This window comes from Falco punctatus (assembly GCF_963210335.1).
Source record: "Falco punctatus genome assembly, chromosome: 3".
Classification (NCBI taxonomy): domain Eukaryota; kingdom Metazoa; phylum Chordata; class Aves; order Falconiformes; family Falconidae; genus Falco; species Falco punctatus.
This window is the reverse complement of record NC_137582.1, coordinates 59,979,484-60,004,606: the sequence shown is the minus strand read 5'-3', so window position 1 is coordinate 60,004,606 and position 25,123 is coordinate 59,979,484. Positions and strand designations below refer to the sequence as shown.

At 38.5% G+C, this 25,123-nt stretch overlaps 1 protein-coding gene across 5 annotated transcripts in view; it reads left to right on the top strand.

Moving 5' to 3' along the window:
- LAMA1 (laminin subunit alpha 1) overlaps positions 1-25,123 on the top strand; it is a 108,465-nt gene that overhangs the window by 50,494 nt on the left and 32,848 nt on the right. For all 5 annotated transcript variants that reach the window (XM_080378954.1, XM_080378953.1, XM_080378952.1 and 2 more), the window contains 19 exons: positions 398-508; positions 1,302-1,429; positions 2,016-2,102; positions 2,337-2,548; positions 3,079-3,185; positions 6,250-6,430; positions 7,731-7,867; positions 10,560-10,796; positions 13,230-13,373; positions 13,565-13,744; positions 14,364-14,549; positions 15,426-15,553; positions 16,536-16,656; positions 16,783-16,920; positions 18,586-18,707; positions 19,616-19,702; positions 19,965-20,158; positions 21,133-21,275; positions 24,121-24,219. In XM_080378954.1, the coding sequence (XP_080235080.1) occupies positions 398-508; positions 1,302-1,429; positions 2,016-2,102; positions 2,337-2,548; positions 3,079-3,185; positions 6,250-6,430; positions 7,731-7,867; positions 10,560-10,796; positions 13,230-13,373; positions 13,565-13,744; positions 14,364-14,549; positions 15,426-15,553; positions 16,536-16,656; positions 16,783-16,920; positions 18,586-18,707; positions 19,616-19,702; positions 19,965-20,158; positions 21,133-21,275; positions 24,121-24,219 (2,742 nt within the window). The remainder of the gene's footprint in view (positions 1-397; positions 509-1,301; positions 1,430-2,015; positions 2,103-2,336; positions 2,549-3,078; positions 3,186-6,249; positions 6,431-7,730; positions 7,868-10,559; positions 10,797-13,229; positions 13,374-13,564; positions 13,745-14,363; positions 14,550-15,425; positions 15,554-16,535; positions 16,657-16,782; positions 16,921-18,585; positions 18,708-19,615; positions 19,703-19,964; positions 20,159-21,132; positions 21,276-24,120; positions 24,220-25,123) is intronic.

The following is a 25,123-nucleotide window of genomic DNA, read 5'->3' as shown; positions in this document are numbered from 1 at the left end:
TGCAGAATAGCAGGAATTATTTTGACGAATAATTTCAGTTTGAAGTCTTGTGGCACAGCATTGCTAGTGATTCTGCAGAGGAAGTAGAACATCTGTTTTTTGTTGTCCCATTATAAAGAACTTCACATATTCCACTGCACAAAACTCATGTGCCTCCAGGGGACAAAGGGCGGAATCAAAGTTGTATGAAGTTAATTCCTATCCCCTTTATCCAGTGCAAGTAAAAACCAAACACCAGAAAAGAACTGCAGTGACATCAACAGAGTTTAAAGAGCATTGTTAGCAAATGTGAATGAGTCAGATGGTGGCTGGTTGGAAGCGGGCTCTTTGAAAAATGTCATGATGTGTACTTTTAACACACAAAATGCTACTGTTTTTTCCCCATGTTTCTTTTCAGTCCTGTCTCCCTGGGTACTACCGTGTGGACGGAATACTCTTCGGAGGTATTTGTCAACCCTGCAAATGCAATGGGCATGCAACTGAGTGTGATATTCATGGTGTATGCATTGTAAGTTATCCTTCAAAGTGTCTTGTGTTTTAAGCATCTATTTAGGAATTAGGAGAGCATTTTGGCTGTGGGAGACAAGTTTACAGTGTAGGTATATTTCAAGCTATTTGTACCAACTGTTTATTTTTTGTGCTTTTCATTGTTTACTTTAGAATATGTTCAGGGATCTCCATTAAATTGTTCTCCAGTAAAGAGTTTGTTTCTGTTTTATCGTTTTAAGTGGGGAGTAATGAGAATGAAAATAAACATCACCATATACTGGCTGATAAAAATCTTAACTTTGCTTGCTGCAAGTGAGGATAAAACTTTTCCTGAAAGGTACAAAATTAAACAGTGTTTTGGGTGAATATCTGTTTTCGGATATGTGCATCTTCCATGACTGACGTCAGTGGAAATTACACAACCCCTTCTGAAGAGAGACTTTATTTCTCAGATCTCTTCTGAAATTTAAAGGTCACAGAAATAAAATGGCTAAACACCAGTAAGAAATATAAAAAAAATTTGGTAATGCAAATGCGTGCAATACACAAACTATGTTTAAGTTTGTGTAATAAGTAATAAGGCTTGTTTTACAGTGCAAAGTATATTCTAAAATACTGGAAAGAATTAATTAGGATTTGTTGTTACAACTCAGAAAAGAACCCCACTTATTTTCAAAGTTCTACTCTAATCTTTGTGGCTTGAAGAATGACTTCCTTGAATGTTATACTCCATGCAGACTCCTGCAGGAGTCCCTCAAGGGATGAAAAACCTTCAAGAGTAAATATGAAAAGAGCTTTTGCATGTTTCACAGGCTTGTCAACACAACACGACAGGACTTTTCTGTGATCAATGCTTGCCTGGCTTCTATGGAAGTCCATCCCACGGAACTTCTGAGGACTGCCAGCCCTGTGCATGTCCTCTGAGTTCTGCTGCAAACAAGTAAGTTGCTTATGTGAGATTTTCTTTTGCATCTTCAGCAAAATCAGAAAGTAAGATAAAGAAAAAATATTGTGAAATCTGAAGGAGAAAGAGGACTTCTTTTCTCCCTCTTTGTTTGAATATGTCTCATAGAAACATTGTTTTTCCAGATAGACAAATATCTAGCTTAGGCTGAGACAGGCCGAGTGAACTGGTGCAATTTGTACGTGAAGGTTGAAGGTAATACTTTGACCTAGTCTTGAACTTGGCAGCAAAATAACATTATCTTTCATGTTGTTCAGAAAAAAACAGGACAGAATTGTTGCATGTGAAAAAGAGGAGCTTGGTACAGAAATACGGATTTGCTAGAAAGAGGGACAGGTTTTTAGGAAGTCCTAAAGTCTTCCTTTCTTTAAAAAAAACCCCAGACCTCAGGAAGAGATTTTGAAAATAACTTTATTTTGACATACTTCATGTTTATCTAGAAAAAATTACAAATACATGGTTATAGAAATAGGTGCATGGACTTGAAGGGTGGGTATTTACTGTTTGTAGAAGTCTTCTGATTCTGTATATTGATACTGACGGCCATAAATATTGTTGATAGTTTCAGTCCTACTTGCCAGCTGAATGAAGAAGGTGGAATTGTCTGTGACAAATGTCTTCCAGGTTATACTGGTTCTCAGTGTGAAAGGTATGTACACTAGCTTCAGGTAAAATATCACTAAGTGTTCATCATCTTACCTGCCTTGAATTGTTCATACCACATGTACAGGACATTCCTAATAAAATTTTCCTTCCCATTTTACCTTTGCTTGTAATACAGAGACACTTTAGATAAAAATTTAATAGGAAATACTCCCTTGGGTGGTGAGAGTGTTTGACATGACTGCATTCCAGCTGATAAAGATTTTGATCTCTGGTGCAGGTGTGCTAATGGTTATTATGGAAACCCACTCATGCCTGGACAGTCGTGTGCTCCTTGTGAATGCAATGGCAATGTAAACCCTCAGGAAGATGGCTACTGTGATACCTTCACAGGACAATGCTTGAAATGTCTGGGGAACACAGCAGGTCACCACTGTGAAAAGTGTGCTGATGGGTATTATGGGGATGCGGTGATTGAGAAAAACTGTCGTGGTAAGCTATTATTATTATTGCTTTCAGAATATAAAGAACATGTCATGTACATGTACATTTAAAGAATATAAAGAAAAATGTCATGTACATGTATTAGAATGGATGAGGAAATATGCACCTTTGCTGAACAAGTTAGCCTTCCAGTTACGAGTTGAAAAGTGCAGGTTGAAAACTATGGGGTTGGGTTAGCCTGAGGAAGGAATGTGTTATGCTAGGGTCTGGCGCTTTGTATTTAGTGACTTGCTTAACACTGTCCCCCCATTGACGTTCTGTAGACATTTCCTATTTCTGAATGATACATATAGGACTGGAAGAAACAAACTTCTCAAATATATCTATTCACAGAGGTGTTTTTTTTTTTCTTTTAGCCCAAACGTGTGGTAAAGTTATTACTGTAGTATATTAACACCTATGGGATATAACCATGTGGTGAAACACCCCTTATATAGGAAACTTAGAATTTTGTATAATAATGAATGCATATAGATAAATATTTTTTTTAATTTTGTTTCTTTTTGTCTAAACATAAGCCTGTGCATGCCATGTGAATGGTTCACTTTCAAGTACTTGTCATCATGAGACAGGCTTTTGTCACTGCAAATCAAATGTGATTGGAGAAAGATGTGATAAGTGTTTGGTAAGCAAATATTCACCTGTTCCTAATATCTACATTTTCTTTTGTCTTGGTTTTCCTGTTGATCTATATAGGTTAGGGCAGATATGGAGAATAGCAGCAAGTATATTCAGGGGAGAGGCACTTGCTGCTGGAGGGAGACCAAAGGTTGTCTGCACAGTTGCAAATTGCTCAGCCTGTGCTCCTTGCAGATGTGAAGCTATGTAGTTGACTCGGCACCCTTGTGGAGTAGGGCTGTTCAGGTTATTGCTGTGCTCACTGACAGCGTGCAGTCATGTTGGCTGACTGAAAAGCACAAACTGAACACTACTAACCCACCTGAAGGGATATTAGCACTGTGCTGCATGGCTGAATGCTTTAAAAGGGATTCAGCTAGAAGACAGGCCTCTTACAAGAATAAGTAGGTATTCAGTGGTGCTACAAAACATGATTTCCAGCCTTTGCTAAGTGTAGAACAGCCTGAGAGACCAGAGCAGGAAAACTGTGTCCAGTTACTTCATAGAATCATGGAATCATTTATGTTGGAAAAGACCTTTGACATCATCAAGCCCAGCCCTTAACCCAGGACTGCCAAGTCCATCACTAAACCACGTCTCTAAGCACTGCAGCTATGTGTTTTTTAAATGCCTCCAGGGATGGTGATTCCACCACCTTCCTGCGCAGCCTGTTCCAATGCTTCACCACCCTTTCAGTGCAGAAATTTTTCTAATTGCCAGTGTAAATCTCCCCTCAGCTGCTCCCCATAAGGCTTGTACTCCAGACCTTTCACCAGCTTCGTTGCCCTTCTCTGGACACGCTCTAGTACCACAATGTCTTTCTTGTAGTGAGGGGCCCAAAACCGCACACAGTATTTGAGGCACAGCCTCACCAATGCTGAGTACAGGAGGATGATTATTGCACTTGTCCTCCTGGCCACACTGGTTTCAATACAAGCCTTGACCACTTGGGCCCACTGCTGGCTGATGTTCAGCTGGCTGTTGCCTAGGTCCTTTTCTATCAGGCTCACTGGTCCTTTTCTATCCCAGCCGCTCTGCCCCAGCCTGTAGCGCTGTGTGGGGCTGGTGTGACCCAAGGGCAGGGCCCGGCACTGGGCCTGGTTGCACCTCATACAACTGGCCTCGGCCCATCGGTCCAGCCTGTCCAGATCCCTCTGCAGAGCCTGCCTGCCCTCAGGCAGGTCAACACTCCCACCCACCTTGGTGTCATCTGCAGACTTACTGAGATTGCCCTTAACCCCTCATCCAGATCATTGATAAAGATATTAAACAGAACTGTCCCCAGTATTGAGCCCTGGGGAACACCACTTGTGACCAGCTAACGGCTAGATGAAACTTCATTCACCACCACTCTTTGGGCTCAGCTGTCCATCTAGCATTTACCCAGAGAAGAGTACACCCATTCAAGGCATGAGCAAGCAGTTTTCCCAGGAGGATGCTGTGGGAGATGGTGTCAGAGGCTTTGCTAAGGTCCAGGTAGACACATCCACAGCCTTTCCCTCATCCACTAGGTGGGTCATCTTGTCGGAGAACAAGATCAGGTTAGTCAAGCAGGACCTGCCTCTCATAACCCCACGCTGGCTGGGCCTGATCCCCAGGATGTCCTGCATATGCTGCATGATGGCACTCAGGATGCCCTGCTCCATAACCTTCCCTGGCACCGAGGACAGGCTGACAGGCCTGTGCTTTCCTGGATCCTCCTTCGTGCCCTTCTTGTAGGTGAACGTCACTCTTGGCTAACCTCCAGTTTTCTGGGACCTCCCCGGTTAGCCAGGACTGTTGATAAATGATGGAGAGTGGCTTGGTGAGCTCTTCTGCCAGTTCCCTCAGTACCCTGGGGTGGATCCCTTGTGGCCCCATAGACTTGTGTGTGTCTAAGTGGAGCAGCAGGTCAGTAACTGTTTCCTCGTGGGCTGTGGGGACTGCCTTCTGCTCCTCGTCCCCATCTTCCATCTCAAGGGGCTGAGTACCCAGAGAGGAGTTGGTCTTAGTGTTAAAGACTGAGGCAAAGAAGAAATTAAGTACCTCAGCCCTTTCCTCACCCTTTGTGGCAATGTTCCCTGCTGCGTCCAATAAAGGATGAGGATTATCCTTGGCCCTCCTTTTGTTTCTAATGTATTTGTAAAACCATGTTTTGTTATCTTTTATGGCAGAGGCCAACCTGAGTTCCTGCTGGGCTTTCATCTCTAATCTTCGCCCTGTCTAACCTCGTGACATCCTTACAGTCCTCCAGAGTTACCTACACCTTCTTCCAAAGGTGGTAAACTCTCCCTTTTTCCCTGAGTTCCAGCCAAGGCTCTCTTCAGCCAGGCTGTTCTCCTCCCCTGCTGGCTCATCTTTTGGCATATGGGGATGGCTTGCTCCTGCACGTTGAAGACTACCTTCTTGAATAATGTCCAGCCTTCATGGACCCCTTGGCCCTTCAGAACTATCTCCCAAGGGTCTCTGTCAGTCAGGCTCTTAAATAGTGCAAAGCTGGCCTCTGCAAGTCCAAGGTAGTGATTCTGCTGACACCCCTCCTTACTTTTCTGAGAACTGAAAACTCTTATCTCATGATCACTATGTCCAAGACGTCCTCTGACCGCGACATCACCCACGAGTCCTGTTTGTAAACAGCAGGTCCAGTGGGGCATCTCCCCTGGTGGGTTCACTGACCGGCTGTGTCAGGAAAAATCTTACTGCCCTTGTGCCAGCCTAACTGAACGCTTTTGAATCCACTGTTCTGGTCTTTCATTCATTTTCACAGAAATCTGTGCCTGATCAACACAGCCCACCCTCACCTCATGGAAATCTTTAAATTAAGATAACCTCAGACTTTAAAGCATAAAGTCTAAATGTTGAGATGAGAAGACCATGAGAACATTTCAGTGTTCGCTCTTTCACTGAAGTACATGCTTGAATTTAGCTGGGAACACTGAAAAGATAAGGCCAGGGAGTCCTCACACAGCAGTCACACAGTGCTGACCAATAATCATGCAGGTCAGAGAGCAGGGAAAATAAAAATTTAGATCATATTGTTTTTGAAAAAATTATGAAATATAGCTCAAATGTATTTACTTCCTGTTCAACAGAATGGCTATTATGGCCTGTTTGCTGGGCTTGGCTGCATTCCCTGTAACTGCAGTCAATTTGGCTCCGTCTCCAAGGAGTGCAATCACTGGGGGCAGTGTCATTGTGTACCAGGAGTGGCTGGAGAAAAGTGTGATCGTTGTGCTCATGGCTTTCATGCATTCCAGGATGGTGGCTGCACAGGTGAGCTCTAATCCATGATCCTTGCAGGGTTTGTCTGGAATTTCTTTCAGCAATATATTTTATGTTAAACTCTGGTAAAGGTCATTTGTTTTGATGACTATACAGAAAAATCTGTAGAATGGTCTCCTAATACTTTGATTAAGCTATGGAACAAAACGTTTCTTTGCTTATTGTGTGGTTCCTTGTAAAAGGTGGTGACGATCAAATAAAGACTCATAAAGGTTGCATGAGAGAAATATTACATCCTAAATAGCTCCTTTGTCTCTTTTTGTACAAAACTTTTTAGTCCTTCAGAGAGAATAGAAACTTTCTTTTCTGCAATCATAAGAGCTGAGCTACTGATTCTGAACTTGTTTTTTCATTTAATTCTTAAAAATATATTTTATACTTTGAAAAGATGTCATTGACTCTATTTTCCCATCATCATCTGGGTGTGTACAATTTTTAGTCATGATGCAGAGGAAAATATTAACTCAAATAGAGAACATGCCATCACAAAACCCAATTTATCATGTTAATAAGATGCTTTTTTCAACACAGTATAGCCAAAGGAATGCCTACCTCTTATCCAAACTGACAAACCTTTTAATATGCCTCAAATATTATAGTAATGTGAAATCTGCAGTGAGATTATGTAATAGGATTATGTTTTGTAACATATGTATTGTGTCTTTTCTAGGAATCAAAGATCCCTTAGGTACCTTTAACAATTTCAGTCTTTAAAATTTTGTAAATGTTATTTAAAAAATAATAAACCCACTTTTCTGAACTTCTACTTTTTAGCAAGAATAGTATTGCATTTCTTAAATAGACAAGTGCTTCCTACAGCACTTAATAACAGTTTGTTATTATAAAAATAGTTATCCATTCCTATTATTCACTAAGCAATTCTGAAATTGCTGAATTTCTGAAATGAATACTTTCATCTACTTGAGAACATTATTGTATCTCCTGATGATTTTTGTATCTTTTATAAGAGATTTTTTTTTCCTAAAAAATTTACTCTTATCCACGATAATTTTGTTTGGCTTTATTGGTTCCCTTGTGGAAATGCAGCACTGCTTTCTAAATCACCAAGCAGGCTATGTCAGGAAACAATAATGTGCTTTCAATACAAAGATGAAATGCCACTGTGGTCATAATTTGTTTCTCAGTGATTAGGTACGGCAAGGGGTTCCTAGTAGAATGGATAAATTGTACTGTATAATTAAGAAAAGTAAGGCTATCAGCAGTCTTGGAATTTCTTCTCTGTAGCTAAAGCAAGGATAAGATTAATCATTTGGTCCTATTTCTCTTGCAGCCTGTGACTGTGCTCATACTCAGAACAACTGTAATGCTGATTCTGGCCAATGCATTTGTCCCCCTCACACTTGGGGACCAAAATGTGAACTCTGTGAAGAAAATCACTGGGGACTGTCTCCTGAACTTGGCTGCAAGGTATGGTAGGCTGGCCGGAAAGGCATGGCTGCTAATTTGCCTTATACGAATGACAGAATTGGACCCTTGTTTTGAGAACCTCAATATTTATTCTCTGTCTCAAAGTGTTAAAACATGTTTACATTAATTAAAAAAAAAAAAAAAATCGGTGTGTAAAGTGTTTGTTGAGGAACTTCTTAAGAAAGATGTCTTTGAAAGTACTGATCAGAGTGGAGATTCTGTATAGGTGCATAGATCATATTAAAATTTTGAAGTGTATATTCTAACTTTTAATTGCTTCAATAGTGATACTAAACAGATTTATAGCAATAATTGGCAACAAGGAACAGTTTCTGTGCTAATCAAGGAGTGATTATATGGTTTTAAGAACAATGAAGTGCAGCTTATCTTGGAAATCATTGCACACTTTTTCTGAATATTTAAAATTAAAATGGTATAAGGTAGTTTATGTTTCATGAGTGGAAAAAATGCCAACTCCCATTTTCTCAGCTTTATATTTATGGTTAAGCAGTAAAATGCCAACTCGGTGTAAAGCCAAAGAGTAGCAACAATTTAGGCAATTAGGTTCATGCAGTAAATTTTTGACAGATATGGCATTGGTCCAATCGTTATTTTATAAAGGTTGAGATTTTAAAAAGCCTCAGAATTACATGAACGTAATAGGAAATTTTAATGGAGAAACCACAAATATAATCAACTTGACAAGGTCTGTCATTACATGCAGTAATTACTTGACAAGTACAAGTATCAGCCAAATTGTTTTCTTTTTTCTCTTTAATTTTTTAGAGTAAGCATGATAAACTAGTCCTATAATGTCTCTACAGAATTTACCATCTTAGTAATTCATAGCAACTCACTCAGCAGCCGGTCTTTAAGCCACTGCTTTGTCAGCTACCAGCTACTGTCATTCTTACCTAATGTTCTGCGAATACAATATGCTGGTCCCTTGTGTATTTCCCTTGAAGCGTTGCTTTCGAAGGGTGATTGATACCACAGCACTTACCAATGAGCAAGTTTAATTAAATATGTAACTGCTCACTTTTGCTAGTTGTTTATCATTCCTTTTTGTTACAGCATCAAAGTGATTAACGTGAATTACTGTAAGGCATTTTTGATGCAACAAACAATACCATGATCTGCAGGTAACAGCCCCAACAGAGGCTCCCCTGTGCTGAATAAACCATCTGTGGCAGGTTGAGATTCAGTGCAATGTCTACTGGCAAACCCTGGGAAAGCTCTTGCATGCTCTCTACATGGATGAAGTGGGGGAGATGCCATCAGAAACCCAGCCATCTGTTCTTGCAATGCAGACTGCATTAGTGGGATACTTCATCTGGCTCCGTTTCTTGCTGTTTTTGTGGTATTCAGCATCAGTTTCTGGGTGCAATGATGGAGCAAAGCTATAGTCATGTTTTGCTTTCAACTCTTTTCAAGTGTGCTGCAGCACAGTTAATTGTACCTTAGAGTCCTTATTTATCTTTATCACATATAAACAGAGATTGAAGTACATGTGATTATTCCTGTTGTTATGATACCTGTTCTAGATGAACCTGCTTTAGCAGGGGGTTCGACTAGATGATCTCCAAGAGGTCCCTTCCAACCCTGACCACTCTGTGGTTCTTAAAATGGGGTATGGCGTTCAGAGCTGTAAACCTTTAATAATATCTGGGAGCTAAAGTTAACTTGTTTGGTCATAAAGTGTATTAAACTGGGCAGTGTGTAGCTCCTAGTGCTCGCTGTGAAGAAGGCTAAAGGATATGTAGTGATGCTAATAGATTTTGTGGGTCTTTGTGCAGAGTGCTTTACAAGGTAAGGCTTTTCATCTCAGAGAGACATGATGAGGACAGACTCAGGGAAAATGCTCACAGCCAGGTGATGATAGATGGAATGTACTTTATGCCTGCACTGTTAGAAATAACCACAGAGCAGAATGGACTTGTTAAGTAACCACAGATATGAAATGAAGACTAAAGATTAGATCCAGTCTGCTTCAAAAAAGAGTGATACATTAAGTGCATCCACTTTACATATTTGTAATAACAGGTTCCTATTACTGATTGCATAATGAAGGTTGTCCTCTGCCAGGGAACAGTATTCCTTTGGTACTGAGCTGCAGTGTGTGCTTAGTTTCCTGCCTGTGGATGCAATGAGATTCTTGGTTCCTCGTCAAATAGTAAATTAAGCTTGAGCAAGATGTAGACCCTGTTAATGCTTCTTAAAATCTTAAAAGAATGTCAGTATTAAGATTTTTATTTCTATCACATTTATAAAATTATTTTACTTACAGATTTCTTCCATCCAACTTTTATATAACATGTTAATTTACTTTATGCACTCAATACATATTATTTTAAATAAAGTCTTCTGGAGTTGTTTTTTATTTTGTTTGGGTTTTTGTGTGTGTGTTCTGAAACAAGTTCCTTCAAGTCCTTTGATTCCCAATCCAGATTTGGGATCAACAAAGCTTCTTACCTTTTGCAATCTACGATTTACTGGAAATGCAGTTCCTTATTCAAACACAAACCAAGCCACCCCATTTCTATGTGGAAGGCCTTCCCTTATATTACTTTATAGTAATTGTTGACAAATATTGAGTATAAAAGGCTACTCTAAGTTTATTGTGCTGTTTCTGTTGTAACATAATAGCTTTTAAAAATCTGCTATTTATGAACATTTCTTCTTTTCATCTAAGGCATGCAACTGTAGCGACACTGGTTCAACCAATCTCCAGTGTGATATATTGACAGGTCAATGCCAGTGCAAAGTTGAATTTGGAGGACAAGACTGTTCCAGGTGTGCATTTGGCTACAGGGACTACCCAGACTGTGTTGCCTGTGACTGTGATTTAAGTGGAACCAAAGTGGAGATGTGTGATGACACTGAAGGACTTTGTGGTTGTGAAGAAGAAACTGGCATCTGCACCTGCAAGGTACTGAAGTATTCATACTCTTTTGAGACAGCCATGGGGCTTTCTGGGCATTTATCACATCATGGAAGGTGTAGGGCTGAATAGACTTCAAAAGACAATCTGCATCACTTCTTTGAGACATTTCTGAGTACACCTAAATCCATCCCTAAAGGATTTTCTGTGCCAGCACTAAACAGGTCTTATTAGTAATCAGCAGGGTTAAAAACTGCGAGTTGATGCTCCCCACTTTGGACAGATGCTACACAGCTGTAGGCTGAAGAGATAGCAATGTGGCATTGTTATTTCTGTTCTCAGAAATTCCTATGATAATACTGGACATTTTGTCTCTCATACGTCCCTTTGTTTTGTTTTACATAGCCAGGTAATTTTATTGCCAGTTTGTGGTCATAAAATTATTGTGGCATGGTACTGTAGTTCTCTTTTAGACAAAATTAATGGAATTTGATGTGGATGCATGTTAAGAAGCCAGGATCAAGACCCATTGTATGCTTATCACAAAAAGTCATTTCTAGCTGACTTAATGCCGAATCGTTGCTAAGTTTACAGAACAGCCACTGTATATCTGATAGGAAAATGACTGGTGTCTTTCTAGTCTTGTACAGGATTTGGCATATTTCATGACTATGGTCTCACTGCAGTCCTAAATTCAAATAGATTGCATTTGCTCAATGTAGCATCTATGTGTTTGTTCTGTGTTAAGTGAATTTCTGTAGCCACATCATTCTTGTAGTACATTCAGAGTCCTTTTTTGTGGATTAATATTGTAAGGTAGGAATGAATGAGGATCCATTTGTCTTGCTTTTCTTTTTGCTCCTAGATTTCTGTCTGCCTTCTTTGAAAAAGTACTGGCCTTGAGTTTTGGAACAAATTTTTTAAAAATCTTGTTAAATATATGAGAATGGTGGTAGTGACTTCAGTGTCACGGTATTTCTCTGTAAGATGTAAATGCCTTCTGACAGCAAGAACAGTGCCGTGTGAACCATTTTTAATGGTACAATTTTTACATGTTTTATTTATTCCACTTGCTTTTTTTTACGGTTACATTTTGCCTTTCAGATTGTTCCAATAATAAAAGTTTATAACTCGTGTGCATTATTTCTTAGTTACTATTTAAAAGTTTTGGTTTTTTTCTCAATACACTTAGAACATTGGAAAAGAACCAGCAGTAATAGATAAAAGTATGCAATGAACAATACAGAGAAAATGTTTCTACCTCAAGCCACAGAAAATTATTTCTTCATAGAGTCTAGCAATACTTTGCTGCAAGAGTTGCACTTCTGAGTGCAGGTCACATTAATTGGTATCATCCTGAAGTTTCTGAGCAGGCAATCCCTGATAAAAAAGTTGGTTTTTTCTTAACTTAAAAGCATAAACTCCCTACATGCTGTTTTGGCAATAATTTATTTCATTCTCTGTGTAGAGGTAGACAGGCAGCACTTCTACATATGTGTCCATCCTAGATGTGAAAGCATTTAAAAAAACTTATTAAATGCTGGAAAACTCCAGTGGAAAAGCTTCTGTTCTTATCCTCATGATAGAAATGGAACAAATGAAATACAGAGAGTACACGTGGGTTTATTAAATTCGGGAACAATGCATTGATTTAGGTGATATAGTCTGCTTTTTTGAAAATCCATACGATAATGATAGGAAGAAGCCAATAAATACAAAATAGAGGACCTCAACTTTTTATAAATGTTTTGCGTTGCAAGTTAAAATTTGTTTCCTATGCTGTAAGCAAAGGCAGCGTTTAAAAATAATTCATATTGCTAATAGTGAGAGCTGAATTGACATTCTTGTATTAAAAAAGGAAACATTAAATGCAGAGATTTAGTCATATAGACTTTTATGAAAAGGTGGAAGTCTGTTCTTGAAAGACTGAGTGATAGAAAAGAACTTATTTCAAGGCAACAAATGTATGCCTTCATAAGTCTCTCTCAATCTTCTGACCAAAGGTTCCAGTGGGCACTGATTGTAGTTTTGGCTGTTTCTTCAAGTTGGACTTACCAGTTGGGAATCAAGTGCAAAAACAAACACTTGGGAATAAGTCCCTTGATTCCTATTCATACTGAGCAGTTTCTTCAGCTTTGAGAACTCATCTTCCAGATGGGGTGGGGGAGGATGGAGGGAAGATTCTTCTGTCGTGAATAGAAATATATAGCTGCTGATTTTTGCTAGAAATTCAAATACATGATTTTAGCTTGAATGTTCTTTGGTTGTTTGTTGTTGTTGTTGTGGGTTTTTTTTTTTTAACAGCATTGGAAAATAATGGGAAAAATAATGTAGCATGTAGTAAAACAAAACAGATACAGTAATTGACTTTCTGTTACGTTGTTTACATAGCAACTAGTTTTTCTTCCAAAGACAACCATGTTTCATTGTTAGTGAATTAATATGACTGTGCTTTTATGTTTCTTTTTTCATTTTCTCCAGGAAAATGTATTTGGTCTACAATGCAGTGAGTGTAAACCTGGAACTTTTGCTTTGTCTTCTAACAATGCGCTAGGTTGTACTCCATGCTTTTGTTTTGGGATGTCCACATTTTGTTCAGAGCTAGAAGATCATGTGAGAATTCCAGTAAGTAAAGTGGCATAAATATACAGACACAGTTTGGTGTTATCCTCATGTCAGGCGCTAGTGTGCCGAAGGTTGCATACATTTCATGAATCAGAGTGAATGTAATTGGTTAACTTACAGAGGCAGTGGCATACGATGAAGGCGGCCAATGGTAAGTGGGTTGAACAAGTCTTTTTCTTTTTGTGTTGCAGATAACCTTAACTCCAGATCAGTCCATTCTGCGTGTAGTAGCTCAAAGTAACCTGACTGGAACAGTGGAAGGAGTATTTTCACAATTTCCTGATGTTTTACTGGATGCTGCCATAGTCAGAAAATACCTAAATACAGAAACATTTTACTGGAGGTTACCAGAGCAGTTTCAGGGAGACCAGGTAAGATCATTAAACAATTACAATGCTTTGTAGATAATTTCTTTATTGTCTATTTAGTCATTCCTTTATTGTATAATAGTCACTTTATCCTGACAACATTCTTCTGCATTAGTTCTATCCTTGTAGGTCATGATATAAATATTCAGTGACTGAACTCATTTATAGCAAGCACAAACAACGTGTTTATATTACCCTTTCCTAATGAGTTTTTGCTTGACCCTGTAAATTGGTAACAACCATATTTAATTACTATGTTACTCTTCAGAGATTGTACTGAGGGGAAAGAGTGGTGTATTCAATTTTACTTTAGAAACCTGAAAGAGTTTTCATCCTTGATGCTAGATTCAGTGTATAGATCACAGAATCTCTATTGCTTAACAATTAAATGAAAATTGAGTGCACGCCTTGAAAAAGCCTAAAAGAAGAAACTGAGGCCGCTTTTTAGAAATGTGCATTTAACCTTGGTGCAAAACCTGCTGAGTTTAAGTCAATTTTCATGTTTTATTGCCAATTCTTCAAAGAACAGACAGTTTTCAAGTCTTCTAATGACATTAAAATATTTTCAGCTAGTAGCTCTAACCTTGGAACAAATAAAAGCAGTAATTTTTTATCCAAATAGCTCATGGCCTATGGTGGGAAGCTGAGATACACTGTTGCTTTTTATGCTTTGGATGGCTTTGGAACCTCAAATTTTGAGCCACAGATTCTAATGAAAGGAGGTCACAGCAGCAAGTTGGTCATTTATGCAGACATCCCTTCTCCAGAAAACAGTGTAAGAACTGACAAGGAAGTAGAAATGAAAGAGGTAAGCCAAAACATTAGTGTGGAAATAATGCCTTTCTTCTATGAGCTTTTAGAGAAAGGCTCTGTATGTCTAATAAAATACTCTGAAAAATGCATATCTGATTTCAAATAGGTTAAGTAAATAGAACACTTGGATTAAAATGCATCTATTTTAGTGGGGAAAAGGCTGAGAATATCATGCTATAGCAGCAAATAACATTTTGATATTATTTCTTATTTTGGAAGTGCTAAAGGTGTTGCTGTGGCAAGCTTCTCAAACAGAGGCTCAGATTTTGACCATAAATGACAGGCAGCCAGGTGTTGTCACTCTCAGTCAGTCTCATAATTTTGTAGCCTTTGTTACACTCACAGCCCAGGAGTATTATATGGGATGTGAATCTTAGCCTAGCAGGAGCAGTAAGTTGCAGCAGCACCCACTGGACAACTTCAGAGGAGATAATGGTGACCTTGTTTGGTCTCTGGGACTCTCTGCTGACTGCGGCTGTGGTGAGGTCTAGTCTTTCTTCTTGGCAGGAGGCAGGACACAGTTACAGCAGCTGTTTCTAACTGCACATGAAATAAGGGCTGCTTGTGAAGTCCTGATGTTTTGGCTGTTCTGGGTTCTCCAGAACTAGCTAGAAAAAGCTGTGTGATGCAGGCCTGGACTGCTTTCCTGTAGAAACTGGTCATGGAAGTTGAGTGCAGGGAAGGATAGGAGAAATGATATAAACACACGCCTTGTTCTATCATGGACAAAAATTTGGATTTTCTGGGACCTAGAGTTTAGACATAGTGACTTGTGACTGCATTTCTGAAAGAACACGTAGGGAAGAACAGAGCACTACCTTGAAGTGAGCGTGAACACTCATGGTCCTAACAATATCTTGTATTTCCCTAGGATTTTTGGAAGTATTTTAACTCTGTGTCTGACAAGCCTGTCTTGCGTTCTGACTTCATGTCTGTGCTAAGCAATGTTGAATACATCCTTATCAAGGCAGCTTATGGCCAAGGATTACAGCAAAGCAGGTAAAGAAATCTCTCATTGCATTTACTGTAATTTAACCTAGCAATAGTCCTATCTGTGCTATACGGTAAAGATTTAACTCAAATTAGAGAAATCTCCCAATTTCCTATTTATGGCTTTTGTTCTTCCTCTGGAAAGCAAACATTTATGACCTTTAATGGCAGCAGAAACCTTCTGTGATTCTTTCTGTGAAACACTAAATGTTTCTGCTGCTTGCTTTGATAGAAAAGTCCATAAAGAAGCACAGAGCTTTACAGGCTGATGCATTGTTCTGCAGGATGGATGATATAGTTAGATATTTTCTAAATTATTTCTTTCCTACCTGATTTTTATGGATATTGACATTTTTGTTTGAAACGCATGGTCCCCTGAGTTCTAGGGGCCTCCTGTAGCTTTATGCACTCTGGGCAACGGTAGTAAAATGTTCCCACCTCAGAATGGTAGCATTTTACTGTCATTTGGAAGAAAAACTAGTTTACTAATGAGAGGGAGGAGATGGGATATGATCATTGCATCTGTCAGTTTGGAAACCAACAAGACAAACAGGTGGCTCTGCTGAAAACCCAATATCTGTACATCTTCACAGCTGTGAAGAAGTGTGGTTCCACCTCCAGATTTAGGATTATTTTTGATTCACATGCCCTTAACTATCTTTTTGTTAGTTATGTCCAAAAATCTGTGGGACAAAGCAGATATATTTCTGTCAAGTGTTTCTGAGGCAGAAATACATACTCTTGCGTGCTGGGTTTGTCAGGTTTTGCAGACCAATGGGAATCAACCTGTATTTCTTTTACGTACTTCTGGTTTGTTTGTTATAGGTCCTGAAACCCCATAAATAAGTAAAGAATCTTCAGATTTTATTGAGATATTTGCATGAGATTATGTATGGTAGCCCTGATCTTGGAGCACAGAAGTATTTAGATCTCAGTTTTGCTGCTAGGACTTTTCTAGATGTTCACATTCTCTTCTGCCTTTATGTTGTAGAATTGCAAATATCTCAATGGAAATTGCAGTGAAGGTTGAAGAAATGCATCTAGGCAGAGCTAGAGCTCATCTTGTAGAGCAATGTAGATGTCCTGCTGGTTATGCTGGATTGTCCTGTCAGGTACAGAATCCTTGAATCCTTTATGTGTGTCTAATAGTGGGGTAATAAAGTTACTTAAACGGCTTTTACAACTGTTGTTAGACATGGCTATATATTTTTTTTTTATTTTACTCTCCTTATAAACAGAGCTGTGCTCCAGGATACTACAGGGGAAAGCATACAGAACTTGGTATAAAAGAGCCTCACAATCTGATAGCACCTTGCGTGCCCTGTCAGTGCAACAACCACAGTGAAACCTGTGATCCTGAAAATGGAAAGTGCTTGGTACGTACAGTTCATATATTTTTTCTATTGAGTTCACCTGAGCATACAATGACAGTAACCTCTGGAAGGAGTTTCCAGGAGAAGCCTATGGCCGTACTATTTGGATAAAGTATAATTTCCCCCCAACTCTGAAAAATGGTAAAACTGAGTAGTTGTATTTCTCTTAGGGCCCATTCAGTAAAATTATCAAGCTTTTGGGGCATGTAATATCTTCAAAATCATTAATTATTTTAGTTTTGCATTAGAAATAACTCCTGTATCAGTTCAGTTTGTTTATTTTTCTGTGAGACTTTTTGGGCTTCTGTCCTTGTTCTGGCCAAGGTCTATTAGTCACACAAAAAAGTAGTAAAGGAAGCAGTAAGCCATGCCACACCACAGACTAGATCTAAGTCAAATTCTTTGTATCTCAGGAAAAGAATCCTCTGGGCAGCTTTAAGTGATGCTTTTTTAACTCCCAGGGACTAAAGTAGTACAGGGATATGCTAAGTTAATTTGCTTACATCTCTGATTTTATCCCAAATGTTGCAAAGAGGGGCCACATCTAACTGACACATTGCCTCTATCTTGTGGGCTGACAGCTCTGTGGACAGCAAATTCTCAGCTAACCAAGTAAGGCACGTTAAGTCTGTTCTCTGGTATGGCTCAATACTCTTTCCTAAAGCTTTTTCAATCGCTTTGTTTTTCCAATGGTGAGTTGGTTAGTTCAAAGTCAACTTGTGCTGAATTCATCCTCGAAATCAGTTTTTGACATGAGTTTCCTTAGTCCTTCAGGCTTTTTTAAGCTATGCTTTCACTTTCAGGTTTGTCCTAAAGTATGTATCACATGAGTAAAGGCCAAAACACATCGGTCTTTCACGCTAGTGAATACTAGTCGTTCTTCCTCTCAGCTTTTTGTTGCAGGGGTGACAAGTCACGTACGTGTTGAGATCACGAATCAGATATTTCTCGCCGAGTAGTGTAGGTGAAGAGGTGGGTTTCACCTCTGACTTCTGCTCCCATACAATAGGAGGCTGCATTATTACTGCTTATTTTCTTCAACTAACCTCTAAAATATGCACACTAGCAAGAATATGAATTTAAAAAACAAAGGGAGAAAGTGAATTTTATTCACTTCGGGAACTAGACAGTTAAATTATGTTTATAATACCGATTTAGTGTTTTAATATTAATAACACTGGCTCTTGATCAGTACTGTTGACAAATTAAATGTAGCATGTGTGAATCCTAACTGTGGATGGTTCTTGGTTTATACTATTCAAATGCATTTGCTGAAACATTGAAATTTACATTTTTTTATCGAGGTATCCTGTTTAATTTTTCTATCGGTTGTTTTTTGGGGTTCTTTTTTGAGGATTTTTTGCTTTGTTCTGTGATTTCCTGGCCTGAATTGGATTAATAGAAGCAGGAATATATAAACCTTAATGGAAATTTAGAACAGAAATTAGGTCAGCCTGCCGGAGGGTGCATTCAAATAAGAGAAAATATGCTGGTGTTCTGCTTATTTTTGCATAGAAGGTTCCTCCACTCAGAGAATGCTGACCAATGGGTAGTGACATTGAGAGATGATTGTTGGAAACTGTATACATTTATTGATTGGGGGAAGATAAATTTCCTCTTGTTGTTTGTTGTTGTTTTAAACTGTCTGAATTCTTTTTTGTGTATCAGGACTGCAGAGATAACACAGTTGGGGATTATTGCAGCGCTTGTGCTCCGGGCTACTATGGGGAAGTTACTGGATCTGTGAACGACTGCTCCCTTTGTGCCTGTCCCAGAGCCAACCCTGTTAGGTAACCAGAACTTATTAAATCCAATGTATATTTTAACATTCTGGACTTCTTGTACTGTATATCCCACCTCCAACTCCTCCCATGCTGTGACAACAGGAGTTAGTTATCAGTAGATGTCCTTAATTTGTAGACATTTGAAAGCTACCTGTTTTAAGTAAATGGAGCTTAAATTGAGTTGTTCATAGCTAGTGATGACTCTGAGGTTTTACGATAAAAAGATTAGCTGATAGATAAGTCAATTTTTTTCTCTAAGAGTAGGTCAGCCACATAGAATGTTTTATGGAAAACAAAGTAGAGTTTCTTGGACATGTTTTAGTTTCAAATGTGGGTCTCTTTCCTCATCTGAAAAAACATTGCTTTTATATTTGCAAAGATTCAGGCCATCTCCAGTCAATGCAGAAACTTTTCATGCAATCAGTCCTAGGGGAAGAACAAGTACTCTTTTGTTTGACGTTTATATACATGTTTGTTTGGTAAGGGAACAGTTAACTTTATATTTTGAAAATCAAAATACAGTGCTAGCTGTTTTTTCTTCAGAAGCTTGAAAAGCCTATTTGTTGCTTGCTTTTGGTTAATTGAACCAGAGTCTAGCAACTCTGATATTCTCATGCAAGTCTCAGTTAGATACATACTATAAACATATCATGCCGCATCCATTTTTCATTGCCTTATCTTTGGAAAGGAAGGCCATAAGGTGGTTTCGCATATCATACGGTAATGGAGTCATATTGGGAAACCAAACTTTTTATGAAACGAATAATTTAAAGTGCAAACTCTAGAGTACTGCATCAGATTGAGCAGATGATGGTGTTGCTTACAATATTTAACCTGTGGCTGAAGGTGTTCTCTGTCTTTGTATGGTCTTCTGTTTATGTGCTAGCAGGCATTTCTTTATCCTTCCTCCCCAGTTTTAGTCCCACTTGTGTCCTGAAAGGTGTTCAGGATTACCACTGTGATGCTTGTCTTCCAGGATATGAAGGCCAGTACTGTGAAAGGTGAGTTACACATGATGTCCACGGTTATCCCCAGCTCCCAAGGACAGTTTGATGAATATGATCTATATTTGTACTTGGAATAGATTATTCAGTGTTCATAAATAAATATATGAGTGAGTGCTCAAGGCCTTAGAGTGATTAGTTAGTTACTGTTAAGAAGCCATTAATTAAAAACCTATTAGTGATTCTCCAACATAAATATAACATCTAATTTCATGATGAATGTCCCCTGATGTTCAGTGTCCCATTCCTCTCTGTGTAGGTGCTCTCTTGGCTATTATGGTGACCCTCAGCTTTCTGGTGGCAGCTGCCATCCGTGTCAATGCAATCCAAGCGGCTCTGTTCATATTAATTGTGATAATGCAACTGGCCAGTGCCTCTGTAAGCAAGGTGTGACAGGACAGCTCTGTGAGGAGTGTGAACCGAGACATCTTCTTGTGGAAGACGAGTGTGTCTGTAGGTGGTTTTAAAAATGTTTACTTTCTCAATGGTCTTTGGTCGATTTCAGTAATGTTTATGTCTGCATGATTATTCCTTGAATGCTTTTGTGATGTCAGGACTTATTCTTTCTATGAAAGGAAAGAAATCCTAACAACTTAATATCTCTGTAAAACAAGGGGCGTTGGACTAGGTAATCTCAGAGGTCCCTTCCAACCTCAATCATTCTGTGAACACAGTTTCATGTAGTTTTAACATCAGACAAGCAGTTAATCCTTACAGTGGTTTATTTAGTGTTACAGACAAGTTTAAGGAAAGATCATGTTAATAATTTTTTGCAGTCTGTAGCATACCTTTATTTATTTGTAAATGCTGAATTCCTACATCATTGACCCTTTGTATGTGCGGTTGCTATAATAATACTTTTGGAGTTATCCCAGGTATGTAGGCATTCTTCACCTATAATTAGTCATATTCCACCAATTCCTTATGAGAGGGTGGATAGCAGAAAGACACAGCAAGTACAGTAATCTACTTTTACAATAATTTGGGATTTAGGTCTCTGGTTTTGCTTTGTATAAATAAAAAAATCCAACAACCCCAAGGAATAAATGGAATTACACCACTGTAGGCTTGAATTTCCTGTCTTCCTAACCTGTTTGAGTGAGTGTCAGTGGTATCACCCTGGATTTATAGCAATATAGCTAAATAGGCTCAATAAGCTTATAATACAGCAAGCAGCTCAATAGACAGCAGAATCAATAAGGCTTGAGTGTGTGCTAACCTAAGGGAAGTATATTTGGAATAGATCCACTCTTGGGGCACGAAGGGGAGGGCAATACTATGAATCTGTATACTCAAGATTATTATACTTAATCACTCTTAACTCAAAAGGTGAAGACACATACTTTGTAAAACAAAATAAATTTTAGTATTTGGTGGTTTCTTTTTAATACTAATTTTGCTTCCTTCTCTTAAAATCATTTGTTTAGCTTGTGATGACAACTGCACAGGAGTTTTGTTAAACAATTTGGATAATCTCAACAAGGCCATACTTTCAATTAATCTCACCGGTGTTGCCCGTGTGCCCTATGGAATATTGTCAGAGTTGGAGAATGCAACAAAACATCTGAAGGTAAAATAAATGCACAGAGTAGAAATACTTAGTCACATCTTTAAAGCAAAACTTGCAGTCACTCATGTGTGCCAGTAATTTAACAGAAGCGCTCCTGAAGTTCATGACTTGAGTAATATGTTTATGGGTAAATGACACCAGACTAAGACCATTATGTTTGATATAGAAAAATATACCTTAACTTATTTAGCTGTCTGTATTTCTTTCTTTTCATTTGCTGTACTGGCATTTAAATAAATGGATGAATATAATTTTCAGCCAGCATTATGATTATGGAATGTGCTTCACCCGTATTACGTGCATCACTAAGACTGGCCCAGACCTACTGAAAGCAAGGGAAATAATTTTCAGTAGTGAAATAGAAACAACAAGCCAGGTCTTTTCCCTTTTGGTCCCTTTGCTAAAGAGCTGCCAAGGCATAGATCTGGAGACTTGTTGCCCTAGAGTCCTCCCCTAGAGTCGTAGGTTGCTTCTTCATTAGCCAGGGTGTCTGAGATGCAGCAGTTTGCTCTCCTTTTGGTTGTGTGGCAGTCCAAGTGCCTTACTCTGTCCTCCACCTCAGGACGCAAAAGCCAGGTAGAATGTTTCAGTGTTGGACACCTTCGGGCTCCTTGTGGCAAACCTTCCTTCCAGCTCCTCTCCCCCTTAAACAAAGCACAAAATACCATGTTTTGTGGTTCTAGAATGCCATTAATTTTGCTGAGGCTTAAGTTCATGTGGTCTCTGCACAAGGCCAGAGATAAACAGAATCCTCCCTACTTCGTGACCACTAAAATTAAGAACATTTATTGATAAAGAGTCTGCTGAGCAATAAGGCAAGCTCTAAGAAATGAAGCCATCTTCTTTGTATTCCACCGTATCACAAAAACAAAATAACATGACCCTTCTTGTGCTGCTGAATTCGGCAAATTAAGAATTTGAATTAAAATGTCTTCTATTTAGGATGCAAGGCAGACTGAATTCCAATCAATCTACTTCAAAATGTTAATAATTACAGTATCTAGAGGCAAACTTGATTAAATTACATGTTTATGCTTCAGCAGAGATACTATTATCCTTTAGTTTTGGTTGCTAACCTTTTAGTTATAAAGCTTCAGTTATGCTTCTCTTTTATGTCATAAGGCATAAACGTACTGAATTATTGTCGTAATTTAAGGATAGAACAGACTTGCTTTCTGCAATTGTTTTGTGTTTGTATAGGAGTGTCATCTTCTGGGACTATAAACATTATTCAATATGTAGGTTTTATTTATCACTTTATTATAACACAAAGTCAAATCTTATGTAAAAATAAAAACAGTTTAAGTTTCTTCTTTAGTACATACATTTTTTTATATTAAAATCAAATCGATGTCAGCTGTCACTCTCTTGGAAGTAGGATGCAAAAACTGATATAAATCCTCTGGTGACTATGATGTCATTTCTGTTTATGTAAGGCCACAATATTCTTTAACAACTTAATCTTGAGTGTAAGTTGGTAGTCTTGTAATTTTTCTCTGCAAGCAAGTATTACCCTCTTTCTGGCTAATCAAAGATTACTTTGCCTTTTGCCTTCTACCAAAGTAACTGTAGGTGGAAGCCAGAAAATCCCTAACTTTATTTATGCGTATTACAGACCTTCCCTGAAGGGCTGTCCCCCTACACTGTCTGTCTTTGCCTCATTCTGGTGACTCAGGAAATCAAGTATTTCCTCTTTTCTGTGTATTAGGTGCGGGTCTTTCAATAATGGGAAAGTTACCAAATCAGATCAACTACTTCTCATTGCTTCTGCATCTTCAGTCCATCTGAGGACTTCAGGAGTTCTGTTTTTCTAGTTAAAGCCTCCTGTTTTACTCCTCCTGACATACCTAGACATACTTGCTCTCCCATTCTGGGCTTTTGAACTGGGCTTTTAAAGAAACCATGCTGTGCTTTATCTCAGAAGGCTCAAGAGCTTCAGCTTCTGTTTGTCTTTTACTTGTTTCTTCCTTTTGCTGAGGAAAAGACTTGGAAATTTCCATTTGACATAAGGCAGTTGGATAATCCTGTGTATTAATTGTTTAAAAAGTTGGGCAAAATGGTACTTACAATATTTACAATGGTTGGCTCTGAAACATCTGAAATCTAAAAATAACCTTTTCCAAGGTTGGTCTCTTTGTAAGAGATGCCTTAAATTTTTTTGCATCTTTAGGAAAGTGGTATTCTGTGGCAGGCCTTGATTGTATCAGATATGATACACTTGGGTACAATGGCCTATTTATTGCCATATAGAGGGGTTCTGAGGTGACCTTGAAGCCAAACGCAGCCTATTAGTCTCTCATACTGGTGAGAGGATCCGCAGGGCTGCTTGTTTTACCTTGTTGTGTCTGTAGGGCCAAAATCCTGAACTCCTGAGTGCTGCGCACTGGGTTTTGACATGGAAGCACAGAGCTCTTCAGGGTCATCCTCACATACATACCCTAGATGCAGATGTTTTGACAGGACCAGCTGCTGAAAAAGTACCAGCTGGGACTGGGTGGAAGCATTTAATTTGGTGGACCTTGGAACTTCTCAAAGCAGCTTATTTGGGCAGCTCAGACTGTAGCAAAACTGAGAATCAGGAAAGTAGAAATTATGCTTTCTTATTACTTGATGAAAAGTATGACATAGCTGGATCCTTGTATTCCGTATTTAAAGAAATGACACACTTGGTTGTGTGAACTGTATGTATGTCATTACTTTATGCCATTTTATGTGCTTTGCAAATCAGTAATTTAAAACATAAATAATTTAAATAGTGTGCATAATTCTTTTCTTCCCAGAATTTTTCTGGACACACAATGAAGCCTTTAAATTCCAGTGTGCTGTTTCTTCTTATTTCTTATAGGGGTCTATAGTTCCTAGAGAAGACCCAGCTTACTCACTAGCTACAGCAAAAGAAAGTCTTCTGAGTTTATCAGGAGGAATTGATCAGCTGCATGAAGAAGTAGGTGTCGGCTTCTTTATTCTTAGCCTTTCTGGAGAAATCCTTTGAGATTTCATAGCATGGTACATAAATGCCACAGAGCTGTTTAGAAATTATTTTAAATCTATAGAATTCAATAAAAGAATTCAGTCCATTCTGTAGTCTTTCTGAGGAGGGGGATTAATTGGTCTGTGGAATTCTTCTGCAAATGACAGTGGTTTATGGTATTGTGCAGGAGATTTACGTGGTTTCTGTTAAAGTTCAGAAGCTTTTTGTACTGTGATCATATAAGGTGCTAAAACTGCAGAAAGGGAGGTTCTTCTGGCATGTTTTAACATGTGGAGCTTATTCAAAATTATGTCATAGCTGAATATTCACCAAGAAGTCTTTGATATCTATAGTATTGTGTTTAAAATGATGTCAGCATAAATAAATCTGTTGAAAATCCACATGAAAAATAGACAAAGTTTGTATTCTTTATTAAATTTTACACAAGAAAATCTGTAGGTAGAAAATTGGCGATGGTACTTCACCCATTAGACCTCATTTGCTGACCTATAATTTTCTGACCGTGTATATGTAATTACGTAGGTGCTTGTGCTAACAGTGGTGTTATTGCTAATAGTGATGTATCCAGAAGAGTGATTTTCTTAAGATACATTAGTTGTAGCTAAGGAAAAAAAAAAAAGAAAATTAAAAAAAAATTAACGTTTACTTTGTTAAAGAAACAGCTTTGGTAATTATGATCTTCTTGATTATGAAAATAATTGATAACACAACACAATACTTCACTGACATCAGGAGCTGGAACTTGCAACGTAATTAAGGCATCTGGAAGCATGGAAGCATCAGAGATTTATGAATCAGCTAGGTCTACCTTATCAAAACCTACTGTTTCCTCTCACAAAGTATTCACAATATTGGG